General features: G+C 45.3%; 1 protein-coding gene across 6 annotated transcripts; it reads right to left on the bottom strand.

The window, feature by feature from the left end:
* Window positions 1-4,897: 4,897 nt before the first annotated feature.
* On the bottom strand, window positions 4,898-24,184 carry GINS4 (GINS complex subunit 4). Of its 6 annotated transcripts, none has more exons than XM_017885342.1 (8): window positions 24,000-24,184; window positions 23,098-23,212; window positions 16,947-17,033; window positions 16,092-16,205; window positions 13,598-13,695; window positions 13,373-13,461; window positions 11,452-11,542; window positions 4,898-5,087 (listed from the first exon to the last, which is right to left on the bottom strand). In XM_017885342.1, exons 2-8 carry the CDS (start codon window positions 23,191-23,193, stop codon window positions 5,045-5,047), a joined length of 618 nt encoding a protein of 205 aa, XP_017740831.1. In that variant the 5' UTR covers window positions 23,194-23,212; window positions 24,000-24,184; the 3' UTR covers window positions 4,898-5,044. The 6 variants fall into 6 exon arrangements, with proteins under 6 accessions (XP_017740831.1, XP_017740826.1, XP_017740828.1 ...); XM_017885337.1 differs by lacking the exon at window positions 4,898-5,087 and adding an exon at window positions 10,970-11,360; XM_017885339.1 differs by lacking the exon at window positions 4,898-5,087 and adding an exon at window positions 11,018-11,360 and having other exon boundaries at window positions 23,942-24,174.
* Between the last annotated feature and the right edge of the window lie 9 nt (window positions 24,185-24,193).

The following is a 24,193-nucleotide window of genomic DNA, read 5'->3' as shown; positions in this document are numbered from 1 at the left end:
AGTATCACGCCACTGCTCCAGCCTGGGCTACGAAGTGAGATGCTATCTGTCCTCAGAGATGATTTTAGTTTACTTCTTGAAGGCACCAGCAATCTGGATAGCTTTAATTCAGTTTATAAGTTTGAGATTTTCAGGGCCATCTACATGATTCAAAGCTGGACTAACATCTGTGTGTGTGAGGGGTGGTTGACTTCTACTTCACTTTTACTCCTAGTTTGTATTATACAATGTAATACTATGTATTATTTATATTTATATAATGTAATACTATGTATTATTTATACACTTATATAATGTAATACTATGTATTACAATACATAGTAATTCTGCAGGGTGGTTGACCAGAACTCCCAGCCTTCATAGGCACTAAACTCTAGCATTGCCCCTCTAGTCTCACTGGGTTGGAGGTGCTTCATGATTTTTCTGCCACAGACCCCTTTGGTAGTCTGATGAAGCTATGACTCCTTCTCAGAACTATGTACCTATACATATACATTTTATATATGTATGTTATATACTTTTTATATTTACATATGTATGTATGTGTCAGAGTGTGTGTGTGTGTGTGTATTTGGAGACAGGGTCTCATTCTGTCACCCAGGCATGATCACAGCTCACTGCAGCCTTGACCTCCTGGCCTCAAGTGATCTTCCCAACTTAGCCTCCTGAGTAGCTGGGATTACAGGTGCATGCCATCACACCCAGCTAACTTTTGCATTTTCTGTAGAGATGGGGTCTGTGTTGCCCAGGCTACTCTCAAACTCCTGGGCTCAAGTGATCCTCCCACTTTGACCTCCCAAAGTGAGAACAGTATTTTTAAATGCATAAATAAAATATGTAATGTCAAAGGAAACCTATTATGTTGAAATACCGTGATCAAAACATTAAAAAACAAATTTGCAGTAACAGTAGTACATGTGATTCATGTACATGCAGCAGGTGTAATGATGGGTGAAATTTAAAAATAGGAATGTAGATGACATTTTTAGATATCTGTAACAACTGTAAATGTGGTAGGAAAATATCTGATTTCTGTTGGTGACAAAGTCACAAGTACTGATAATATTACTGTGGCTTATCAGTACTTGTGACTTTGTTACCAACTGATAATATTAGTGTGGCTTGGCCAGGTGCAGTGGCTCACGCCTGTAACTCCATTACTTTGGGAGGCTGAGACAGGCAGATCACTGAGGTCAGGAGTTCGAGACCAGCCTGGCCAATGGTTGCAGTGAGCTGAGATCGCGCCACTGCACTCCAGCCTGGGTGACAGAGCGAGACTCCGTCTCAAAAAAAAAAAAAAAAATATTATATATATATATAATATAAATAATATACACACAATTACATATATATAATACACATATAATTACATATATGTAATTACATATATATAAAATATATAAAACTGTGGCTTGTTGCCTAGATTCATAATAGAAGGGAAGTCTAAGCTTCATTTAGAAGTTAGTGCAAAAAAAAGAAAATGTAATTTTTTTCTTAGCCAAGTTCATGAATCTTCTCAATTGCATGGTCCATGAAACCCAGATTTAAAATCACTGCTTGAGGCTGTTGGAAGCACTGCTGTCTCTCAGCTACCACTTGGCCTGGGCAAATGCTGTGTTCACCTCTCTTGACTGTGGTCTTCTAGATCTTGGTGCAACAATTCCTCACTAGCTTGTTAGTTCCTTGATGGCTTTAGAAAAATGCTTTTTATGTTTCACCCAGTGTTTGTCTTCACTGAGAATGATCCATATGGCCTAGTCTACCACTACAGCAGCAGAAAAGGCCCTGTACACTGCCACATTACCTCTGCCTGCATGTACTACAAGGCCCTCTTTCCTCCTGGCTTGGATTTGCCCACACAGCCCTGGCTCCTAACCCTCCAGTGTGACCTCCATTTTCCACAGTAACCAGAGGGATTTCTCTGTGAATTGGATTTCTAAAAATGTAAAACCGGTCTGGGCCTGGTGGCTTACACTTGTAATCCCAGCACTTTGGGAGGCCAAGGTAGGTGGATCACTTGAGGTCAGAAATTCCAGACCAGCCTGGCCAACACAGAGAAACCCCATCTCTGCTAAAAATACAAAAATTAGATGGGTGTGGTGGCATATGCCTGTAGTTCCAGCTACTCCGGAGGCTGAGACATGAGAACTCTCGAACCGAGGAGGTGGAGATTGCAGTGAGTCAAGATTGTGCCATTGCACTCCAGCCTGGGTGACAAAGCAAGACTGCCTCAAAAATAAATAAACAAACAAATAAAAATAAATACACAAATAAATATGCAAAAAAAAAAAAAGTAAAATGGATCCTTTTGGGTGGGCGCAATGGCTCATGCCTGTAATCCCAGCACTTTGGGAGGCTGAGGCAGGTGAATCACCTGAGGTCAGAAGTTCGAGACCAGCCTGACCAAAATGGTGAAACCCCATCTCTACTGAAAATACAAAACTTAGCCAGGCATGGTGGCACATGCCTGTAATCCCAGCTACTTGGGAGGCTGAGGCAGGAGAATCACTTGAATCCGGGAGGCGGAGGCTGCAGTGAGCCCTGATTATGCCACTGCACTCCAGCCTAGGGAACAAGAGTGAAACTCTGTCCCCCCGGCCAAAATAAAAAAAAAAAGAAAAGAAAAGAACTGATTATATCAAAGAGGCTTCCAAACGTTTTCATGCAAAATTCATATATTTTTAGCATGACAAATCAGACTCTTGAAGACTTTTGTCTGAAAACCTGTCTCCCATGACACCCTTTTAAGACTCCTCCAAGACGGGAAACTGCCTCTCCTCCCACCTGACTCTTGTCTGATGCACCTGCCATGCCCAACTCCTGGGAGTTTCCAGAGTACTGGATCCACCCTGTGGCTTCTGTGCCTTTGCACATGACCTTTCTGCCTCCAGTAGGCATCCTCTCTTCCTGCCTCGGCTTGGCTCAGCCCTCCAGTGTTTCAAGTCTTGGCTTGGGTACCCACCTCTTCCGGGAAGATTTCAGGATTCTTCCAGCGTTTCGAGTTATTCCTGTGTTTTTTCATAATGCCCCATGTTCATTCCTTTTTTTTTTTTTTTTTTTTGAGGCATGGTCTAGCTCTGTTGCCCAGGCTGGAGTGCAATGGTGCCATCTTGGCTCACTGCAATGTTCTCCTCTTGGACTCAAACCATTCTCCCACCCCAGCCTCCTGAGTAGCTGGGACTACAGGCACATGCCACCACACCTAGCTTTTGTATTTTTGGTAGAGATGAAGTTTTGCTGTGTTGCCTAGGCTGGTCTAGAACTCCTATGCTCAAATGATCTTTCTACCTTGGCTCCCCAAAGTGCTGGGATTACAGAAATGTGCCACTGTGCCCCACCAATTCCTACCTTTATTCAAGCACAATATGCTGTGATTTGGTTTTTGTTGGTCTCCCTCACTAGATTGTAAGTTGCTTTAAGACAGGGGCTTTCTTCTCTTAATGTGCAGCACATACCAGTGTCTGACCCCATCTGTCTTTTTTTTTTTTTTGAGATGCATTCTCACTGTCATCCAGGCTGGAGTGCAGTGGCATGATCTCAGCTCACCTGCAACCTCCACCTTCTGGGTTCAAGCAATTCTCCTGCCTCAGCTTCCCAAGTAGCTGGAATTACAGACACCTGTCACCATGCCCGGCTAATTTTTTTTTGTATTTTTAGTAGAGATGGAGTTTCACCATGTTGGCCAGGTTGGTCTCGAACTCCTGACCTCAGTATCTACCTGCCTCGGCCTCTCAAAATGCAGGGATTACAGGCGTGAGGCACCACACCCAGCCAGCCTACTTGTTTATTGACTAAAGTGAATGGAGTTATACCTGGCACCTTACTGGGTCAGTTACCTGACCTGGCCACTCTTTTTAAACAAGTGCTGGAGTGAGAGGACACTATACCTCCTGCCTTCATTACCACTTTTGCTTATGAATTTTCCTACTTAGGAATAAATATGCTGTCAAATGGTTTATTAATCATCATTCCCATATATGTTTTAAAAAGTGGGAACTTCAGGCTACTAATGTATGTCCAAGTTACTAATATGTACTTATATAACTTTTACATAATTCTTCCCCAAATTTGGGGTAGCTTTTAAAATTAAGGCAAAATATAAGATGGAAACTGTAGGTATCATAAGGAGATCAGAAACTATTTAAGGAAAGACACAAGGAGGCTGGGAGGGAGGCAGGGGGCACACAAAGTGGCTCTGAGTTCCTGGTAGGGAGGCCGGGAAGGGGAACAGATAGGACTCATTTGTCTGATAAAATGAACCATAAAGTTTGAAGATACAAACTTTTACTTACACTAAATTCTGAGAAAGATTTATTACAGGGGTTCTTATATAGAAACAATGGATATGTAATTGATAATACCTTCGGTTGTAATTTTCAGAAAACATGGAAATGTTATTCACATGGCTGTCTCTTTGCTAAAAGCAAAGAACGAATACATTTATCCAGAAATACTAACTTATGGGATCCAGTTTCATACAGAAGTAAAAGTTGGACGGCTGGGCGTGGTGGCTCACCCTATAATCCTCGCACTTTGGGAGGCTGAGGTGGGTGGATTGCCTGAGCTCAGGAGTTCGAGACCAGCGTGGGCATCATGGTGAGACTCCATTCATCTCTACAAGAAATACAAAAATTAGCTGGGCGTTGTGGTGTGTGCCTGTAGTCCCAGTTACTCCAGAGGCTGAGTCAGGAGAATTGCCTGAACTCTGGGAGGCAGATGTTGCCGTGAGCCAAGATCACGCCACTGCACCCTAGCCTGGGCGACAGAGCGAGACTCTGTCTCCAGAAAAAAAAAAAAGTTGGAGAACCAAGAGAAATGGACTAACAAAACAGCCCTTAGGCTCTCTCTTGTGTTAGTTGTTAAACTGTTGACAAGAGTGTGGGCAGTAGCCTACTCATGAGCTCACTAAAGAGGACCCAAAGGGTACATGTTACATTGTTGACTGGAGATCAGAAAGCTTCAGATGCCAGAAGATGGGAAAGTTGATGATCTTCTACACAAAAAAAGGAGGCCTGCTACAGTCTCACCCGGATTGAGGGCCAAATCACTCGTCTGGAGGTTGAGGGCAGCCACATCTGCAAACAGAACTGGGAGTGGATGGCACATGCTTTAACACGTGAAGCTGGGTGTGGGAGAGGCCATTTCTTACTGTTACTTTCATTACCTATTCTGGAAGTGAGATTTCAGGCCGACCAGAAAGGTGTGTGTGCCCAAATCACTCCAGTGTTTCTCATATGAAAACCTGTACACCTTAATTCCCCAAAGAATTTGGTGGGATTTAAACAAAGATAAAATAGTAAAACTGTAGGTATTAAAAAAGAGATTATAAAATATTTAGGGAAAGAGAAAGGATAATTTGACCAGGAAGCTGGCGCTTATCTCATAGGGTCGTTACGGGGATTAACCGAGATAATTCGTGGAAAGCAATTTGCCTATTGTCCAGGACACAGATAAATATTAATCTCCTTTACTGTTTCCTTTTCTGTAGGCAACAGGTAACCACTGAAGCTTTTTTTTTTCAGACGGAGTTTCGTTCTTTTTGCCCAGGCTGGAGTGCAATGGCGAGATCTTGGCTCACTGAAACCTCCAGCTCCGGGTTCAAGTGATTCTCCTGCCTCAGCCTCCCAAGTAGCTGGGATTACAGTCACCTGCCACCATGCCCAGCTGATTTTTGTATTTTTAGTAGAGTTGGGGTTTTACCATGCTGGCCAGGTTGGTCTTGAACTTCTGACCTCAGGTGATCCACCCTCCTCTGCCTCCCAAGGTGCTGGGATTACAGTCATGAGCCACTGTGCCTGGCCCACTGAAGCTTTTTAAGAGGCAATGAAATGGTCAGAATTCTGTTTAAGGAAAATTATAGGTTCAGTGATAACAGAAGCAGCAATTTGAAGTTTAAAGACATTTACATTTGAGTTGGCAACAACTTTGGGTCCCAAGTTGTTTTAAGCCACTTAAGAGGCTTAAAACATTCATATGCAAATCTCTGAACCCAAGAAAATAAATTCCTCTTAACCCTAGGCCTGGCCATTAGGAAAATTTTTTTACTTAAGACATTTTCTCAGGATTAACTGTAAATTCCTTAGAGGCAAAAATAGTCATTTACTTTTATTCTTATTTCCATAGAAACTAATAGAACTGGACAAGAAGCAAGACTTAGGTTTAATTGTGTGCGAACTTTATTTCAAGTGGTTTTCCTTGTCTTAACAAGCTAGGCAGAATTTGTCAGCATTGTGTTATGTAGAATAGGACCTGGTTAAAACAGAAAACTATGTTGAGAAAAATGCCACCTCCTCTAAAGCAATGTGAATGGTAGTGGTTATTCCCTCAAATGAGCCTTTTTGGAATATGAGAACTCATTCCAGTGAAGCTATCGTTGCTGAAAACATTTTTGGATCTTCTTTTCTTTTGTGGAAAGAAAGATTACGGTAAGATGAAAAGGATGTACTCAGGTGCCCTGGCCTCACTGGGGTTTGATCACATCTCCTCTACTTAGAAGTGATGTGGCCTTCAGCAAAGGAGTCTGGTATCTCACTCTAAAAGGGGGATCTTACCAGATGCCATGGCTCATGCCTGTAATCCCAGCACTTTGGGAAACCAAGGCAGGTGGATCACTTCAGGCCAGGAATTTGAGACCAGCCTGGCTAACATGGTGAAACCCCGTCTCCACTAAAAATACAAAAATTAGCCAGGTGTGGTGGCACATGCCTGTAGTCCCAGCTATTCAGGAGGCTGAGGCAGGAGAATCATTTGAACCTGGGCTTGAACCCGGGAGGCGGAGATTGCAGTGAGCTGAGATCATGCCACTGCACTCCAGCCTGGGTGATGGAGTGAGACTCCATCTCAAAAAAAAAAAAAAGAATCTCATATATATACATATATTTGAGACAGAGTCTTGCTCTGTCACTTAGACTGGATTGCAGTGTTGCAATCATAGCTCACTGCAGCCTCAACCTCTTGGGCTCAAGCAATCCTCCTATCTCAGCCTCTCGAATAGCTGGGACTACAGATGCACATCAGCAAGCCAGGTTAATTGTTTTACTCTTTGTAGAGGTAGTCTCTCACTATGTTGCCCAGGCTGGTCTGGAACTCCTGGGCTCAAGTGATCCTCCCACCTTGGCCTCCCAAAATTGCTGGGAATACAGGTGTAAGCCACCAAGCCTGGGCCAGTACATCTCTTTGAATACACCCAGTAGTTGTTTCTTAGCCATGGAATGAATACGATTTTTCAGAAATAGGCAAGCTATTTGAAATCAAATCTGTTAAATAAGTACAGAATAGTGATTTTGCTTTTTTAAAAAACAAATGTTTTTTGGACAATATAATGAGAGGGCTTTCATAGCTAGTTGATTAGATACATGAGAAAAATCAGTTCTTACAGAATTCTAAATGGGATATTTGGCTTCCCAAGATAAATTACTTAAAGGACACTATATGAAGAATTGACATATGATGTGTTTGCTTAAAAATGCACTCTGCGGCTGGGCGTGGTGGCTCATACCTGTAATCCCACCACTTTGGGAGGCCGAGGCAGGCAGATCACTTGAGGTCAGGAGTTCAAAACCAGGCTGGCCAACATGGTGAAACCCCATCTCTACTAAAAATACAAAAATTAACTGGGTGTTGTGGCGTGCACCTGTAATCCCAGCTACTTGGGAGGCTGAGGCAGGAGAATTGCTTGAACTCAGGAGGCAGAGGTTGCAGTGAGCTGAGATTGTACCATTGCACTCCAGCCAGGGCGACATCTCAAAAAAAAAAACCAAAAAAAACCAAAAACCAAAGCACTCTGCAAGCTTACTGGCTAACTCTTGTACATTGCAGCTGGGAAAGTTTGATGCCTCTGAGGGTGATGGCAAAGCCAGGTGGGCTGCTGCGGCATGAGCATGGAGTAAACGCATCAAACTTCATCACAGATGACGGATGATGACTGTGGTGGGAAATCCCACACAGGGACCTGCAAGCATGTCTCAGGAAGAGCTGTCTTACTAGGGGCAAACTTATGGTAAAGGATGACGCCATCATTTGATAAAATGTTCTGTCATGCTTTTAGCGGCGAGTTTTTAACAAGAAAGCAGAACACTCACCATGAACCAAATGTTAACATCAACGTCAACCAAGTCACATCATTTCCTGTTCCACTTGGTTTTGAAATTCAACTTCTCCTTTATTTAAAAATGACATATCAAAACCAGTCTTCTCTTGAAGAGGTAACTTAGGAAATGGAGCAATTTACTGTGGCTTTAGAGGATATAAAGGGCTTCGTGCAGTCGGACACGTACAGGGCAGCAGCTGGAGGCACGAAGACATAGGGCCATCACTCAACGTGGTCCCCAGGCCAGCAGCAACTGCACAACGTGGGAGTTCCTTAGAAAGGCAGGATCCTGGACCTCACCCTGTTTCAGAACCTACATCTTTTTTTTTTTCTTAATTTGCAAAAATTTATTCATATACAAATGTGCAATGTCAATAATATGACCAAATAGCTTTGTTCTTGAAACATTTTCAGTTGAACAGGAATTAAGTGCTTTTGAAAAGTGACAAAATGATCATACAGTGAAGATGTCTCTTTATATAACAGGTATAAATCAGGTACTAACTCTTGATTTTACTCTGAATTAACCATGACATACTAAACGAACGTGGGCTTCCGGCAGAACCTACATCTTAAGGCGAGCTCCAGGGGATGGGTAAGCACATTAAGGCTTAGGAAGCACTGTTCTAGGTAACAGCTCAGGTCTCTGGGCTTAGCACTACAGGGAGAATGTGACTAGGAAATGGAGACTTGGGTTCTGATCTCAGGCTTACCACTAAATACCTGCTGTTTCCCACAGCCCTGCCTGCTTCTCAGGACTACGGAAGACCAAATGGGATCCTTATTAACAAGGTCCTGTAAGATCTGGGCCCAGCCTGTCTCAGACCTTATCCTGTACTACTTTCTATTTTGAGTTGGGCTTTGTAGCCAGGCTGACCTCAAGCAGAGCTTGTTCCTGCCTCAGGGCCTTTGCACAGGCTGTCTTCTCTGCCTGGAACACCCTCCCTTTTGACCTCTACACTGCAGTTGCCTCCTGTTAATCAGATCTCAGCCTAAATGTTGTCTCTCCAGTGAGACCCTCCTAGACTACCCAGTCCAGTGTCCCCGCTAAGTCTAACTCTTTAACTCTCTGCAAGGCACTTCTCACTCCATCCAAGCAGGGACTGAATGTCTTACTCCTGGTTCAAGGCACTGGTGCCTTGAACTATGCCTGGCACACTGTGTGCTCAATGCACATTTGTTTAATGAGTAGCTTAAGGCGGTAAAGACACTGGAAAAACAAGGGACTGCACGAGTATCAAATACCTTTGTCAAGAAATAAAACCTCCCCAAGCCGTGTGTGGTGACTCAATTCCAGCACTTTGGGAGGCTGAGGTGGGTGGATCACCTGGGGTCAGGAGCTCGAGACCAGCCTGGCCAACGTGGTGAAACCCCATCTTGACTAAAAACACAAAAAATTAGCCGGGTGTGGTGATGTGCACTAGCTACTCAGGAGGCTGGGGCAAGAGAATCTCTTGAACTCGGGAGGTGGAGGTTGCAGTGAGCCAAGATCATGCCACTGCCACTCCAGCCTGGGCAACAAGAGGGAAACTCTGTCTCAAAAAACAAAAAACAAAAAACAAAAAAAAGACCTCCCTTGCCTTCCCCCACTGATTTCTCTTGGAAATGACAGCAATGTTACCCTGATTACTCTCGCAGCCCATATCCTGCAAATGGAAATCTGCCAACTTCATCCAGGAAGAAAAGACGGAATGCAGGTTGTTTTTTTTATCGCATTTCAAGGAACGATCATTCATTCACTGCCTATACATCCTTCCTTCCAGTATCACTGTGAAACTCTGCAAGCATATTAGGCTAATTTCATCCATTCCTCTTGAAAAAGTGAAGGACTTAAACCAGAAAAGCGGCCACAGAGGTCACAATACAGGATGGTTAACGTCACTGTTAACAGTGCCTTGGCCAAGGACAGCCAGATGGCCCGGAGGCTGGCTTGGCAAAGCCGCTGGAGAGTTGGGGAGGGCTGTGGGTTAACAGCAGGGAGCACATACTTCATTAGACTACAAGCCGAGAGCCGTCCAGAGGTGCCTTCTGCCACAGAATGGAAATTTAATAATGGTTTATTGGTTTAGTTGTGATTTTCAGTTAAGCATGACAGAAATTGGTTTTAAGTCCAATATTAGAGGTTCTAAAATGTTAGTTCACACAGTCTAATGATGTATGACGGGAGAAGGCCACAGCTGTTTTCTTTAATCTATTTACAATCTTCCCAGCAGAAACGCTAAATGAACTCTCATACCATTATCAGGTCAGGGCTAAATGCAGCCCCGATCACAGGCAGTGATGCCTTCTTATGAACTACCTCTGCCTGCCTTTCCTTAGCTCAGAAAATACAACAAAGGGAAAAGGTGTGCTGAGAGCCTCTACTGCTCCGCCAAGTATACAGAATAAACAGAGCAATGGCTCCATCTACTGACACAGGCTAAAGCGGCACACAGGACGTGCGGCAACCCAAGCAATCCTGCCTCAAGCTCCTCTCCACGCCTGTGACCCACAGCACTGCTGAGGAATGTCTGATGCCTAGTGAACTACTTTATTATTGTCCTCAGGCACAAGGTAATATGAGGGGTTTCTAGTATTTTCTCTAGGGTTCCAGGTCTTCATTCCTGTGTATGCCTTTTTTTTTTTTTTTTTGAGACAGAGTCTTGCTCTGTCGCCCAGGCTGGAGTGCAATGGCACGATCTTGGCTCACTGCAAGCTCTGCCTCCCGGTTCACACCATTCTCCTGCCTCAGCCTCCCGAGTAGCTGGGACTACAGGGCCTGCCACCATGCCTGGCTAATTTTTTGTATTTTTAGTAGAGATGGGGTTTCACTGTGTTAGCCAGGATGGTCTTGATCTCCTGACCTCATGAGTTTATACCTAGTTTTTTTTTCTTTTTTGAGACAAAGTCTCGCTCTGTCACCCAGGCTAGAGCGCAATGGCATGATCTCGGCTCACTGCAACCTCCTGCTTCCAGGTTCAAGTGATCCTCCTGCTCCAGCCTCTCGAGAAGTTGGGATTACAGGTGCACACCACCACACCCGGCTAATTTTTTTGTATTTTTAGTTCAGATGGGGTTTCACCATGTTGGTCAGGTTGGTCTCAAACTCCTGACCTCATGATCTGCCTGCCTCGACCTCCCAAAGTGCTGGGATTACAGGCGTGAGCCACCATGCCCAGCTGTTTATGCCTAGTTTTAAATTAGCTGGACAGCTCCAGATGCAACCAGAGGTGCAATGGTTTTGTATCGGATCAAGTGCTGTGAGCCCTTCTCCAGGTCAATCACGTAGTCCCTGAAAAAGAGGGAAACATATTCGCCTGTAGAGCTCAGCTGGCCCTCCATTGGGAGGAATGTGCCCACTGTGAAAGACGCATGCCACTCACCTCTGCTCATCTGTGTCTGGTTCTACCAGTATGTTTTCTTGTCGTTCTCTCACTCTCAGAAACACGTAAGAATCTAGATCTGGTTTGGGAACTGCCAGGAAAATAATAATGTGATCAGGAAATGCTCGGCCAACAAAGTCAACAAAGGAAAAGTTGCTGGGAGGTATGGCACACTCAGGGTTTAGATAGGAGCCCAGCCCTTTCCTATTCTTCTAAGATGCAGACAGAGTGGCTGACCAGGGAGGGAGCTGGACATGGATTGGGCCTTTTGTTTTCCTCAGCAAAATGACCAATTCAGGGTTCCACAAGTCTGATATGGGTCTGACTTGCAGTTGGTGTTATGGGCTACACTGTGTCCCTGCAAAATTCATATGTTGAAGCCCTAACCCCCAATACTTCAGCGTGGGATTGTATTCGGAAACAGGGCTTTTAAAGAGGCAGTTAAGTGAAAGTGTGGGCCCTAATCCAGTCTGACTGGTGTCTTATAAGTAGAGAATAGGCCAGGCAGTGGCTCATGCCTGTGATCCCAGCATTTTAAGAGGCTGAGGCTGGAGGATCAATTGAGGCCAGGAGTTTGAGACCAACCTAGAAAACAATAGCAATACTGTCTCCACAAAAAAATTTTAAAAATAATAGCCAAGCATGGTGGCACACGCCTGTAGTTCCAGCTACTTGGGAGGCTGAGGTGGGAGGACCACTTGAGCCCAGCAGTTTAAGGCTGCAGTGAGCTATGACAGCGTCAACGTACTCCAGCCGGGGCAGCAAGGGAAGACCTTGTCTCAAAAAAAAAAAAAAAAAAGTCAGCGGAAGGGAGGGGACTAGGACACATAGAGACTGGGATTAGTGATCTTATGGAAGTAGCCTGAGAGTCTGCTTGCCCCTTGCCCTTTGCCCCTTCCCTTCTCTGTGACGACATATGGAAGGCGCCATCGATGAGGAACAGGCCCATGGCAGACACTGAATCTGTGGGGGCCTGGATCCTGGACTTCCCGGCCTCCAGAACTGTGAGCAGCCCAAAGGGACTAAGACCTTGTTCCACCACCACAGGGGTGGCCGTGTGGCCCCTAGCCCCAGCACAGGCTGGGCAGAGATGAATTTCCAGGGCTCGGGTGCACTGGAGCTCGTGGCCTTGGAACACTAAGCTCAGCTTGTAGACAAGGCGGGCTCCAGACCCCTGGAGGGCATTTGATTTGGTGTGGCAATTTTGCCTGAGGCAGTCTTGCTTGGATCTGGCGCTCCGTGCAACACTGAGGAACATGGGCTTTATCCTGTAAGCCAGGGGCCCCCGGTGGGTTCATCCACGGTTAAGGGCTCTGCCTATACCTCCCTTTCCTTGCTCAGCAGCCCTCAGGGGCCAGTGCAAAGAGGCCCGAGGAGGGGCTCTGGCCAAGCTGCCCTTCCCCGGCTTCCCTCCCTCGTCTTTCCATACCCTCCAACCTGCTCCCTCTTCCGAGGCCACAGAGACTCAGTGGAGGTCTCCCTAGCCTCCTGTTTCAGCCCTCCCCTCCAGCTAGGCGGGCCCTGTGCATTCTGGGACCTGTGAGGAAGAGACCGCCAGCCCCTCAGAGCAGGGGCAATGTTGGTGTGGGCTCTGCAGCACTGGTACTCAGGGCTGCCAGCACCTTGCAGAGGCTCAGCAGATGGCTAGCTACTGAAGGCGAACGCAGCTCCATGCCGAGTCTACAAGCACCAGTGCAGTCATGGGGCTCAGCCCACCCCAGGGAACACAGAAGCAATGCTCAAATGACTACCATTGGATCTGCTTTGTTATTTTTTTGGTTTTTAGCCAGAACCCTTCCTCTCCTTTCTGTTTATCTACATACTTATTTTCCCATATTTGGGTAAAAACAGTGAAGACAGGATCCTACCCTGGGACACCTGAGGATGGGTGGGCCACCTGCAGGGAGAATGTCCTGTTTACCTGCCCGAAAGAGGTCCACCTTCTGTAAGTTAGGGGGCATGTGCTTCAAGGCGACATTTTTCAGATAGGTCTCTGTGTTCACCATGAACCTGAAAGACATGGACTCAAATTGCTGTGGTGTGCACAGCTGATGGACGTCCAAGGTTAGCAGGCAGCAGCGCACAGCCCTCGAGGACAGGCCTCATGCTGAATCCGCCAGGTGCCCCATGCCGACAGCTCACTCACTCTCTGGCAAAGGCCAACTCTTCCGGGGAGAGGCTGGAAGGCTCCCCCTCGGGCCGGGTTTTCTCCTTCTCAAGGACATGAGGGAAAAACTTCTCTATCTGTGAAGATAAAGCAAAATCTTCATGAAAACGTCAGTAAAAGTCAAAGACAAGGATGTGGTTAACATAAAGAGGGTTTACACAACTCTCCCGAGGAACGACGTGTGGTCTGGAGGTGGGACAGTGTGGGTAGAGAGGCACACCATAAGACACGGGACATCTCTGAGACACCCTTGCAGGCAAGCTGTGGACGTGAGGCTGGGGGACAGCTTGGATTGGGAGACTCCTAAGTGGCTGAACAAAGAATGCTGACTCAATGGGTAGATGTCAAACTGTAGGAAAGTCTTTGGTGAGAGATCCTTAACACAGTCCAATTAATATTCACATAAGGTTTTTTTTTTTTTCTTTTTGAGATGGAATCTCATTGTGTTGCCTAGGCTGGAGTGCAGTGGTGTGATCTTGGCTCACTGCAACCTCCACCTCTCGGGTTCAAGTGATTCTCCTGCCTCAGCCTCTTGAGTAGCTGGGATTACAGGCACCCACCACCACACCCAGCTGATTTTTGCATTTTTAGAGATGGGGTTTCACCATGTTGTCCAGGTTGGTCTTGAACTCCTAACCTCAGGTGATCCACCTGCCTTGGCCTCCCAAAGTGCTGGGATTACAGGCACGAGCCACTGCCCCCTGGCTGGTCATCACCAGCTTTTGGTCATCAAAAACCTTATGTGGGCTGGGCACAGTAGCTCATGCCTGTAATCCCAGCATTTTGGGAGGCTGAGGTGGGTGTGGATCACCTGAGCTCAGGAGTTCGAGATCAGCCTGGCCAACATGGTGAAACACTGTCTCTTCTAAAAATCAGCCGGGCATGGTGGCAGGGGCATGTAATCCCAGCTACTTGGAAGGCTGAGGCAACAGAATCACTTGAACCCAGGAGGGGAAGGTTGCAGTGAGCTGAGATCGTGCCACTGCACTCCAGCCTGAGCAACAGAGCGAGATTCCGTCAAAAAACAAAACAAAACAAAAAAAAAACACACACAACCCAGCAAATAAAAAAACAAGAGGGCTGATGACATCAAGTATTAAGAGACAGCTAATACATTAGGTGACAAGATCAGGATCCAGAGATAAGGGAAATGGCCCAGTTTAATAAGATAAAGTTTAAGAGGAATAAGTATCAAGCCCTACACTTAAGGAGCCAAAACCTAAGCCATGTAAGTAGAGGACAATGACTGGATGGGATCATTATCATAATAAAAGGGGTTAGCATCCATGTGAGTGAAGAATGAGCTCAGGCAGCGTACCTGTCAATATGCTAATGTGATAAATATGCTAATGTGATGTGGTTGGCATTACTACCAGCTTAATAACCAGAATAAGAGAAATGATCATGCTGTTTTTCACAAACTTGGTCAAACTACAACTGGGATACTGTGTTTAGTTTTAGATAGTGTAACTTAAGAAGGATAAAGACAAACAAGAACCCTTTTAGAGACCAGGAGAGTAAATGGTTTGAATGGCTAAAATGTGTGCCTGAAAGAAGACTTCGAGGAGACTGTGGGCAGTCTTCAGATAGCTGAAGCATTCTCGTGTAGAAGAGATAATTTATTTTATTTGTAACAACTAAAGAGACACATAGAACCAAATGAAAAGAAATGTCAAGGAAGTAGGAATTTCTCAGGGTTATAAAATAGGAATGTTTTGCAATTTCTTTTGCTTTCTTTTTTTTTTGAGGCGGAGTCTCGCTCTGTCGCCCAGGCTGGAGTGCAGTGGCACGATCTTGGCTTACTGCAACCTCCACCTGCTGGGTTCAAGCAATTCTCCTGTCTCAGCCTCCTGAGTAGCTGGGACTACAGGTGCCCGCCACCACACCCGGCTAATTTTTTTATTTTTAGTAGAGATGGGGTTTCACCTTGTTGGTCAGGTTGGTCTCAAACTCTCCTGACCTCAGGTGATCCACCCTCCTCAGCCTCCCAGTGCTGGGATTACAGGCGTAAGCCACCATACCTAGCCTGCAATTTCATTTTTGTAAGTTAGATAGCCACAAAGCTGCAGGCAAATGTAAGTCATCCTGGTTCATTTGACATTGATGTTGGCCATCTGACAGGCAAAATAATTTTGGAAACAAGTTATCCCCTAGTCAGCATTCCCTATTCACCAATGCCAACGACTCTCCCTTCAGCACCACCATGCTGTAATGCAAGGGGGCACCATTCACTCAGCGGGTGAACAGACTAAAAATGTGTGCGGTGTCCCCGCAGTGGGCAACACATGCCTCTCTGTGCTTCTGCGGAGCAATCTCTTGCTCTCCTTACACTTTAGCTACACTGATATTGGGCTCTCAGCAGCGTCTTCAGGTCCTGCACCCTCCTGGGCCCCAGTCCAAGTTCTCCCCAGGACATTCAGTCTGCTTTACAGACTGCGCTGTCTCAATCCCTCCAGGTATCTCCATGTCAAACCTTCATGAGGCGACACCGCAAGTAGCTGCTGAGGACGTAGCGGATCCTCTCCATCTCCATTTGGTGGATGCTGACCTTCAGGTCCTCCCTTTTGGCCCTCCTGAGATTTTCTTCCTATTAAATGAGAAACTAAGGTTTATAAAAAACATGATGTTCAACTATCATCATTGACAACGTTGAGGACCCAGACTATGTTTCAGTCCAATGAAAACAAAAATATCATGTGAGTTTTCATTTTATTTTATCATTGTATAAAATGCAAACAATAGTCATTTACTTTTAGAAAAAGACCATTTGAATAGAATATGTTCAGCCAGAGGGTTCCAGAAGAACTCCAGTCCGATTGTAAGGGAGATAATACAGCACACAGAAGAAACTTCCATCGGGTCTAAAAAGCAGTATTAAAACACCAGCTGAGAAACTGTGAAATATCCACATTTTACAGCTTCTCTGAAGTTGACAACGATTTAGACTTAGATCATCTAGGCCAGGGACCACAAACTCAAATGTCTGCAGGGGCCAGGTTAGGAGGCTACAAGAGAGGGGTGGGTAGTCAGGGACTGTGGGGAGCAGGGAGTACATGGATGGGCAACTCTCATGGGACTGCTCTGGTCAACTGTTCTCATGCAGAAATGCAGGATTTTAGACTTTTCATGGGAAGCCAATATCCAGATATTTACAAGAACTCTCAAGCTTGATAAACATAGATAACTAATTCAATGTTCTTTTTAAAGAACTGGACTGTGGGTTGAGCCAAACAAAACAGATTTGCTATCAGACTGCAAGCTCTCAGTGTGCTGACCAAATGCTTTTACCTTCCTCCTCCTTTGTTAGCCCAAGACAAGCAACTCTTACCATGTGCTCCAGCTGTTCCATGACACATTCTACAATCTCAGGCTTGCTCTCCAGCAGCTCAGGGGCAAACTTTTCATTCATCCAGGCCTAAAAGACAAATGCCAGAAAAAGCAAGCATCATCCACCACAGAGCGAAACAACTCTGTGAGTCAGCCCAAGTCCCACAAAAACCAGGGACGGTGCAGGCGAGAAAACTGTCTGCCCACCAACTGGAAACACTGAAACTGTTTTGAAGACAAACTAAGTTTAGCAATTGCTTTCTCATGTCTTGTTTTAGTTGGGAGGATATGTTCATAACCTTCTATTCAACTGACACTCACACAAACCCTTGCTTACTTCAGTTAGTATGATGCCTGGTGCTGAGAGTGACACCACCTGGTGTTCAAACAGTGGCTTTGCCAGGCAGCCCGGGCACACTGTTACTCCACCAGCTCCTTCCTCCCAGGGAGCACCACCCCATGTCTATTTAGAGAGAAAGCAACAACCCACCAATCCACACAGCTCTTCATTCCTGAAGCTCAGAGCACTTCACAAATATTTTTAATTCATCATCATCATATCTCAGAGAAAATGGATATAGTTATCCTCATCTGATTGAAAAAATACAGATTGAGTAATTTACTAATGGCCCCAAAGTATACAGGATCATAAAAGAAACAGGCGCTCATCTATTATGGGGTGTTGGAGCCAGAAGTTAAAGCTCTAATTTATGACTCAGGCCCAGCTGTTTGGTTCATTTTAGAGACTTCTAAGGCTTAGAGAACTGAAATATCCCTAAGTGACTGACGAAAGCTACACTTATCTTTCAATTATAGGAAATGTAGTTTTAACATAGCTCAGAATTATATGCTGACCAGGCTCAACTTATTTTTTTCTGATGTCCTTGAGTGTCTGCTTCTCTCCTTGATCACCGTCAAGACACATTACCAAATGCTGGGCATGGCCACTGTCATAAGTGTTTGTGCAGAGCCTAAGCATCTGCAGTAGTTCTGCAGACTGAAACAAACAAAACCCGGCATAATGCATGGGAAAACATCGTATTTCCTGAAGGGCTTATTAGGAGCAGTATTTCTTTTGACTGATTTTATTAAATATTGAATAATTTTATTTATTTATTTTGAGGGACAGTCTCACTCTATTGCCCAGGCTGGGGAGCAGAGGCATGATCCCAGCTCACTGCAACTTCTGCGTCTCGCGTTCAAGCGATTCTCCTGCCTCAGCCTTCTGAGTAGCTGGAATTACAGGCATGTGCCACCATGCCTAGCTAATTTTTGTGTTTTTATTAGAGACAGGGTTTCACCGTGTTGGCCAGGCTGGTCTTGAACTCCTGACCTCCAGTGACCCACCTGCCTTGGCCTCTCAAAGTGCTGGAGTTACAGGCGTGAGCCACCGAGCCCAGCCAAATATTGAATAATTTTTAGAACTAGAAGAACAAGCTGGGCGTGGTGGCTCATGCCTGTAATCCCAGCGCTTTGGGAGGCCGAGGCGGGCGGATCATGAGGTCAGGAGATCAAAACATCCTGGCTAACCTGGTGAAACCCCGTCTCTACTGAAAATATAAAAAATTAGCCGGGCTTGACACTCCTGTAGTCCCAGCTACTTGGGAGGCTGAGGCAGGAGAATTGCTTGAACCTGGGAGGCGGAGGTTGCAGTGAGCAGAGATCGCGCCAGGGCAACAGAGCAAGACTCCGTCTCAAAAACAAACAAACAAACAAACTACGAGAACAATGACAAGTCCCTGTGTGTCCCTACCTCCTCAGAGGTAATCATTAGCTTGAATTTCATGTTGAATTTCCTTTATGGTCTCACTATATTTGTTCATATGTCTATAGAATACCTCTCAACTGTTCATGACAGGATATTCAAAGAAAGTGATAGTGCTTGTCTGGTACACTGGGGTACCATTGGGGACCACTTCACTTATATTATGAAATTATGATAATAAAGTATAAAACATTAGGTGGAAGTTTATATTAGTATAAAACTTTCACATAAAGCTTTCAAAAATTTTTACTGAGAAACTTGTATCAAAATCCAATCTTTTTTTAAATCAGGTTTTACACTTGAAATGGCTACATCTGGTTTCTGGTCACACAGTGGCACAATAATGGCTCACTGCATCCTTGACCTCCCAGGCTTAAGTGATTCTCCTGCCTCAGCATCCAGAGTAGCTGGGACTATAGGCACATACCACAAAGCCTGGCTAATTTTTAAATTTTTTAAATAAAGATGGGGTTTTACCATGTTGCCTATGGTGGTCTTCGAACTCCTGGCCTCAAGACATCCCCCTGCATCAGCCTCCAGAAGTGTTGGGATTACTTACAGGCTTGAACCACCGTGCCTAGTCCCTGATCAAAATTCTAAATACCAATCAGTTCATTATTGCTACAGGCTGAAGCGTGTCCCCCCTCAAAAATCTACCTAACTTCCAGGACCTCAGACCATGACTGTATTTGGAGATGGGGGCCTTTAAAGAAGTGATTAAGTTGCCATAATCCAGTAAGACTGCTGTCCTGATAAGAGGTAATTTTAACACAGACACACACGAGAGGGAAGACCACGCAAAGACACAGGGAGAATATGGTCACCTACAAGCCTAAGGCAGAGGCCTGGGAAGAAGCCAACTATGCTGGCACTTTGACCTGAGCCTCTAGAATTAAGAAACTAAATTTCTATTTAAGCTACCCAGTCTTTGGGACTTTGCTCTGCGGCCATAGCAAACTAAAACAATCACTCAAATGAGCAAATCTGCACTACAGGTAATAACTTTTAAATCACTTTTTACAGGCATTAAAGGGTATCCTATATATGCTCCCGAAGCTGTTCTCATCAGTGGCCCTGTCAGGCTGTCCCTTTGGCTGTGTCACACAGCATAAGAGACAGGATCTGGCTGTGGCAGCCATGCAGGTCACTTCCTTGGCTGCACTCAGGGCATTGCACTGGAGCATCAGGCATGAGATGTTACTCTAGCTCAACCACCGGCAAGCCACAGCGGTGCTGTCAGACCCCCTGCTGCCCATCCTCTAGCTGCCTTTCAAGGACTCCAATGATGCTCACGTGAAAAAGCAACCAGCCTGGGGCTCCGGCTGTCCTGGAAGATGCAGGGGTCCACACTGAGGCATCTGTGGCACAGCAGTGTGCCACATCACCCAAGGGTGGTGGCTCTGCCTTGAACAATAATTTTGCAAGTTTGAACTTTACATAAAGTTTCTTTGGCAGCTCATATTTTATGGTTGTTATTGTTCTACATTATGTTCCTGTTATTCACGCTGTTTCAGGAGTTATTTTACTCATTTGCACTGCTGTTTTATTTCCACTGTACATGGTATATTTTCTCAATGCTATTTATTTATGGTTATCTAGGTTATTTTCATTTTTAACTATTACAAGCAATGTGTGAAAATACGGTAGATGTCTCCTACAGTATATGCAGAAGTTTTCACTAGGTATGTACCTGGGGGTGGAATTACTGGACCACAGGTATGTGCACCTTCATCTTTACTAGACAATTAACAAATTATTTTCCAAAGTGATTATACCTATTTACATCCCATGGCAGTATATAAATGTGCAAATTGCTCTACATTTTTTTTTTTTTTTTTTTGAGACGGAGTCTTGCTCTATTGCTCAGGCTGCAGTGCAGTGGTGTGATCTCGGCTCACTGCAATCTCCACCTCCTGGGTTCAAGAGATTCTCCTGCCTCAACCTCCTGAGTAGCTGGGATTACAGGCGTAACAACACGCCCGGCTAATTTTTGTATTTTTAGTACAGATGGGGTTTCGCCTTGTTGGCCAGGATAGTCTTGAACTCCTGACTTCAGGTGATCTGCTCGCCTAGGCCTCCCAAGGTGCTGGGATTACAGGTGTGAGCCACTGCACCTGGCCTACCCTGTATTCTTAATTTTTTTCTTTTTGGGATAAGATCTTGCTATGATCCTCAGGTTGGTCTCAAACTCCTGGGCTCAAACGAACCTCCCACTTTGGCCTCCCGAGTTGCTAGAACTACAGGCATGAGCCACTGCGCTCAGCTGCTCTACATTCTTGCCATACTTTATATTGCTCACGTTTTTCAGTTCTTCCAATCTGATAGATATGAAATGATATCTCATGATTTTAATTTTCATTTTCCTGATCACTAAAAAGGTTGAACATCTTTTCATATGCTTATTGGCCATCTTGTTTTCTTCTTCTACCAGGTATCAGTCTGTATTGGGCAGTCTGAAAGAGTTGTTTATGTACTGTGGATAATCATCTTGTGTCAGCTACATATTAACATTTTGCAAGTATCTTCTCCCAGCCTGGTGGCCTGTCTTTTCACTCTAATTCAGAAGTACAAACAGGCAGGGCACAGTGATTCACACTTGTAATCCCAGCACTTTGGGAGGCTAAGGCAGGCAGATCACAATGTCAGGAGTTCGAGACCAGCCTGGCCAACATAGTGAAACCCAGTATGATGAAACCCCATCTCTACTAAAAATACAAAAATTAGCTGGGCGTGGTGGCGCATGCCTATAGTCCCATCTACTCAGGAGGCTGAGGCAGGAGAATCACTTGAACCTGGGAGGCAGAGGTTGCACTGAACCAAGATCATGCCACTGCACTCCAGGAATGTATCCCTTTTTTCCTTTATGCTTTGTGCCTTTTGATTTTTGTTTAATGAACCCTTTCCTAATGAACAAGGAACTCTTAGGCTGTTCCACAGACTAGGTCTGTGGGTGGATTTCAGGGGATCTGTGATCCCCTGGAAGTCATATGCAAAATTCTGCATGGGTGCATGTGTGCATTATTCTGGGATGAAAGACCAGAGTTTTTACCAGTTTCTCAAAAAGGTCTGTGATATAAAAACAGATTAAGAATCACTGCTAAACAGTAAGGATTATCATATAAGGTATAATTTAAAAGTTATTTTAGTTCGGTTTTGTCATTCACGATATCATGTATGGCAGGGAAAAATGAAGAATACTAAAGTCGCAAACATGAGAGAGCTCTGGAAAGGGGCAGTTAGAGCAAGAGGGTAAGGATAATTACTATGAACAGCTCACGTCTAGTGAGTGCTTACCATGTGTCAGACAGCATGCTGAGTACTTTACACAATTATAATTCCACATTTAATCAACCCAAAACTCCAGGAAGGAGACACTATTATCATCTCAATTTTATTATTTTTTTGAGATAGAGTTTCACTCTTGTTGCCCAGGCTGCAGTGCAATGGTGGGATCTTTGCTCACTGCAACCTCTGCCTCCCGGGTTCAGGTGATTCTCTGTCCTCAGCCTCCCAAGTAGCTGGGATTACAGGCATGCACCACCACGCCCTGCTAATTTTTGTTTTTTAGTAGAGATGGGGTTTTATCATGTTGGTTAGGCTGGTCTCGAACTCCTGGACCTCAGGTGATCCATTCACCTCAGCCTCCCAAAGTGCTGGGATTACAGGCTTGAGTCATCGTGCCCGGCCCTACTGTCTCCATTTTATAGTCAAGCAACGGCTTGAGACAAACTCTCCAACTTGCTTAACATCACATAACAGAGTAGTGTCAGAGACAGATTTAAATCCAGATAGTCTGAACTGTTACCAGAGCATCGTGAGATATAAGTGTAAAGAACACAGTTACTGGCACATGAGAAATACGCAATAAGTCAGAGCTATTATAACTAAAAGGAGAAATATTTCAGAAAGGATTTTAGATAAGCAGTGGACATATGGAGAGCAGAGGACTCAAGAAAAAAACATGTGAGAAAAAGGAAGAATATGACCAGTTTTCCCTTACGGGCATTTCAGCATTTTCTTGCTAAACAGGCATTCTCCAGGGAAACAGCAGATGTTCAAGGGACTAAGGTAAAGAAGTTAGCAGTCCCACCACACCTCTACAGTCCCTGAAAATATCACGTGGATCTTGCTCTGTGAACTGTTCACTGAATGTGCCCAAAGCTGTCTCTTACTGACCCCACTTGGGAATGCTGTGTTTGATATGATGAGATCTCTAACAGAGGATGTCCTTCCTGCTTCCCGTTTCCATGTAGATGGTAAGATTCAGTCCCTGTTCTCCTGAAATAAGCCCTGAATTCCATTTCCTCATTTTGTGATCCCTGATATTCACAGATGAACTAAATAAAAAGGCTGACAGGAGCAAAGGGATTCGATCTGGGATGCTTACCTGCTCCAACCTTTCAATGAGCTCTGCAGGAGTTAGGACCACTTCCTCACTACCCCCATCAGAGTCCTGTCCCAGGAAATCCAGTTCTTCGGTCATCTTCTCTGAAACCAGGAACCTAATGAGAAGGAAAGAACCAATACTCTGCAACGCATTTTCTATTTATTTGCAAGAATAGACATCTATCTGGAGAAGGGAAAGGTTTATTGCGGTTTCCTGCGGTTGTAGAGGCCCATTAGCAAGTGGTGAGAGAACGTAGGGACTCTAGTTTTCCAGTGTCTGCCTCTTCCTCCAAGGCTTAGGTCAGGTATCCATTTCTCAAACAATCCTCCCCTTTATTACTGCCCACCAGGAACTGAGCACCTATCACATCATACGATCACTATTCATTTCTTTGACTTCCCAGCAGAGGTCCTGTTCCTCAGGGACGGGGTTCGTTTTAGTTCAAATACGAATCGCGCCTCTGCTCAATGCCTGGCACTAAGCACTCGGGACGCAATGACTTGGGGAGCCCCTGCGCTCAGCACAGTGCTTGACTCCTAGCAGGCACTTAACATCGTTGGGAGCTGGCCGGGCTCACGCCTGTAATCCCAACACTTTGGGAAGCCCAGGCAGGAAGATACCTTGAGCCCAGGAGTTCGAGACCAGCCTGGGCAACACAGGGAGAGTCTGTCTCTATAAAAATAAAAATTGTTAGGAGGATTAATCAATGCTAATTTCCCAGAGCCACAAGGCCCGGCGACATTAGACCAGTCGGCGACTCCAAAGGCCTAAGGAGGTGGATGGTGGGGACGAGGAAAATCCCTGGGGTCGCAGGGAAACTGCGAACATTCCCCTCCCTTTCTACCTCTCAGTGCCACCCACACAGGCCTTCCCTCGCCACAGAGGTCCCACTCGACTCTCACTCGGGGACCTGGGAGACAGCGAGGCACTCCACAGCAGCAGGTGGTAAGGACGGGGAGTTCGTGGGGACGCAGTCGGGGAACCTGGAAGCAGGAAGACAGCGGAACAAACTGCTCAAGGCCTTCCCCGGATGAACCCGAGCCTCCAACTTCTCAGCTCCCGCGCTACTCTCGGAAACTTTCCGCCTAGGCACGAC

Source organism: Rhinopithecus bieti, unplaced genomic scaffold (assembly GCF_001698545.2).
Source record: "Rhinopithecus bieti isolate Rb0 unplaced genomic scaffold, ASM169854v2 scaffold_13689, whole genome shotgun sequence".
NCBI lineage: Eukaryota > Metazoa > Chordata > Mammalia > Primates > Cercopithecidae > Rhinopithecus > Rhinopithecus bieti.
The sequence above is the reverse complement of the archived record's forward strand: the minus strand, read 5'-3'. Positions and strand labels throughout refer to the sequence as shown.

Coding starts and splice junctions, on each gene's coding strand:
- GINS4 (XM_017885337.1), bottom strand. CDS start 23,193: ATGACCGAAGAACTGGATTTCCTGGGACAGGACTCTGATGGGGGTAGT. Junction 13,462..13,597: donor GAGTTGGCCTTTGCCAGAGA/GTGAGTGAGCTG, acceptor CATGTCTTTCAG/GTTCATGGTGAACACAGAGA. Junction 11,361..11,451: donor CCAGACACAGATGAGCAGAG/GTGAGTGGCATG, acceptor CCTCTTTTTCAG/GGACTACGTGATTGACCTGG.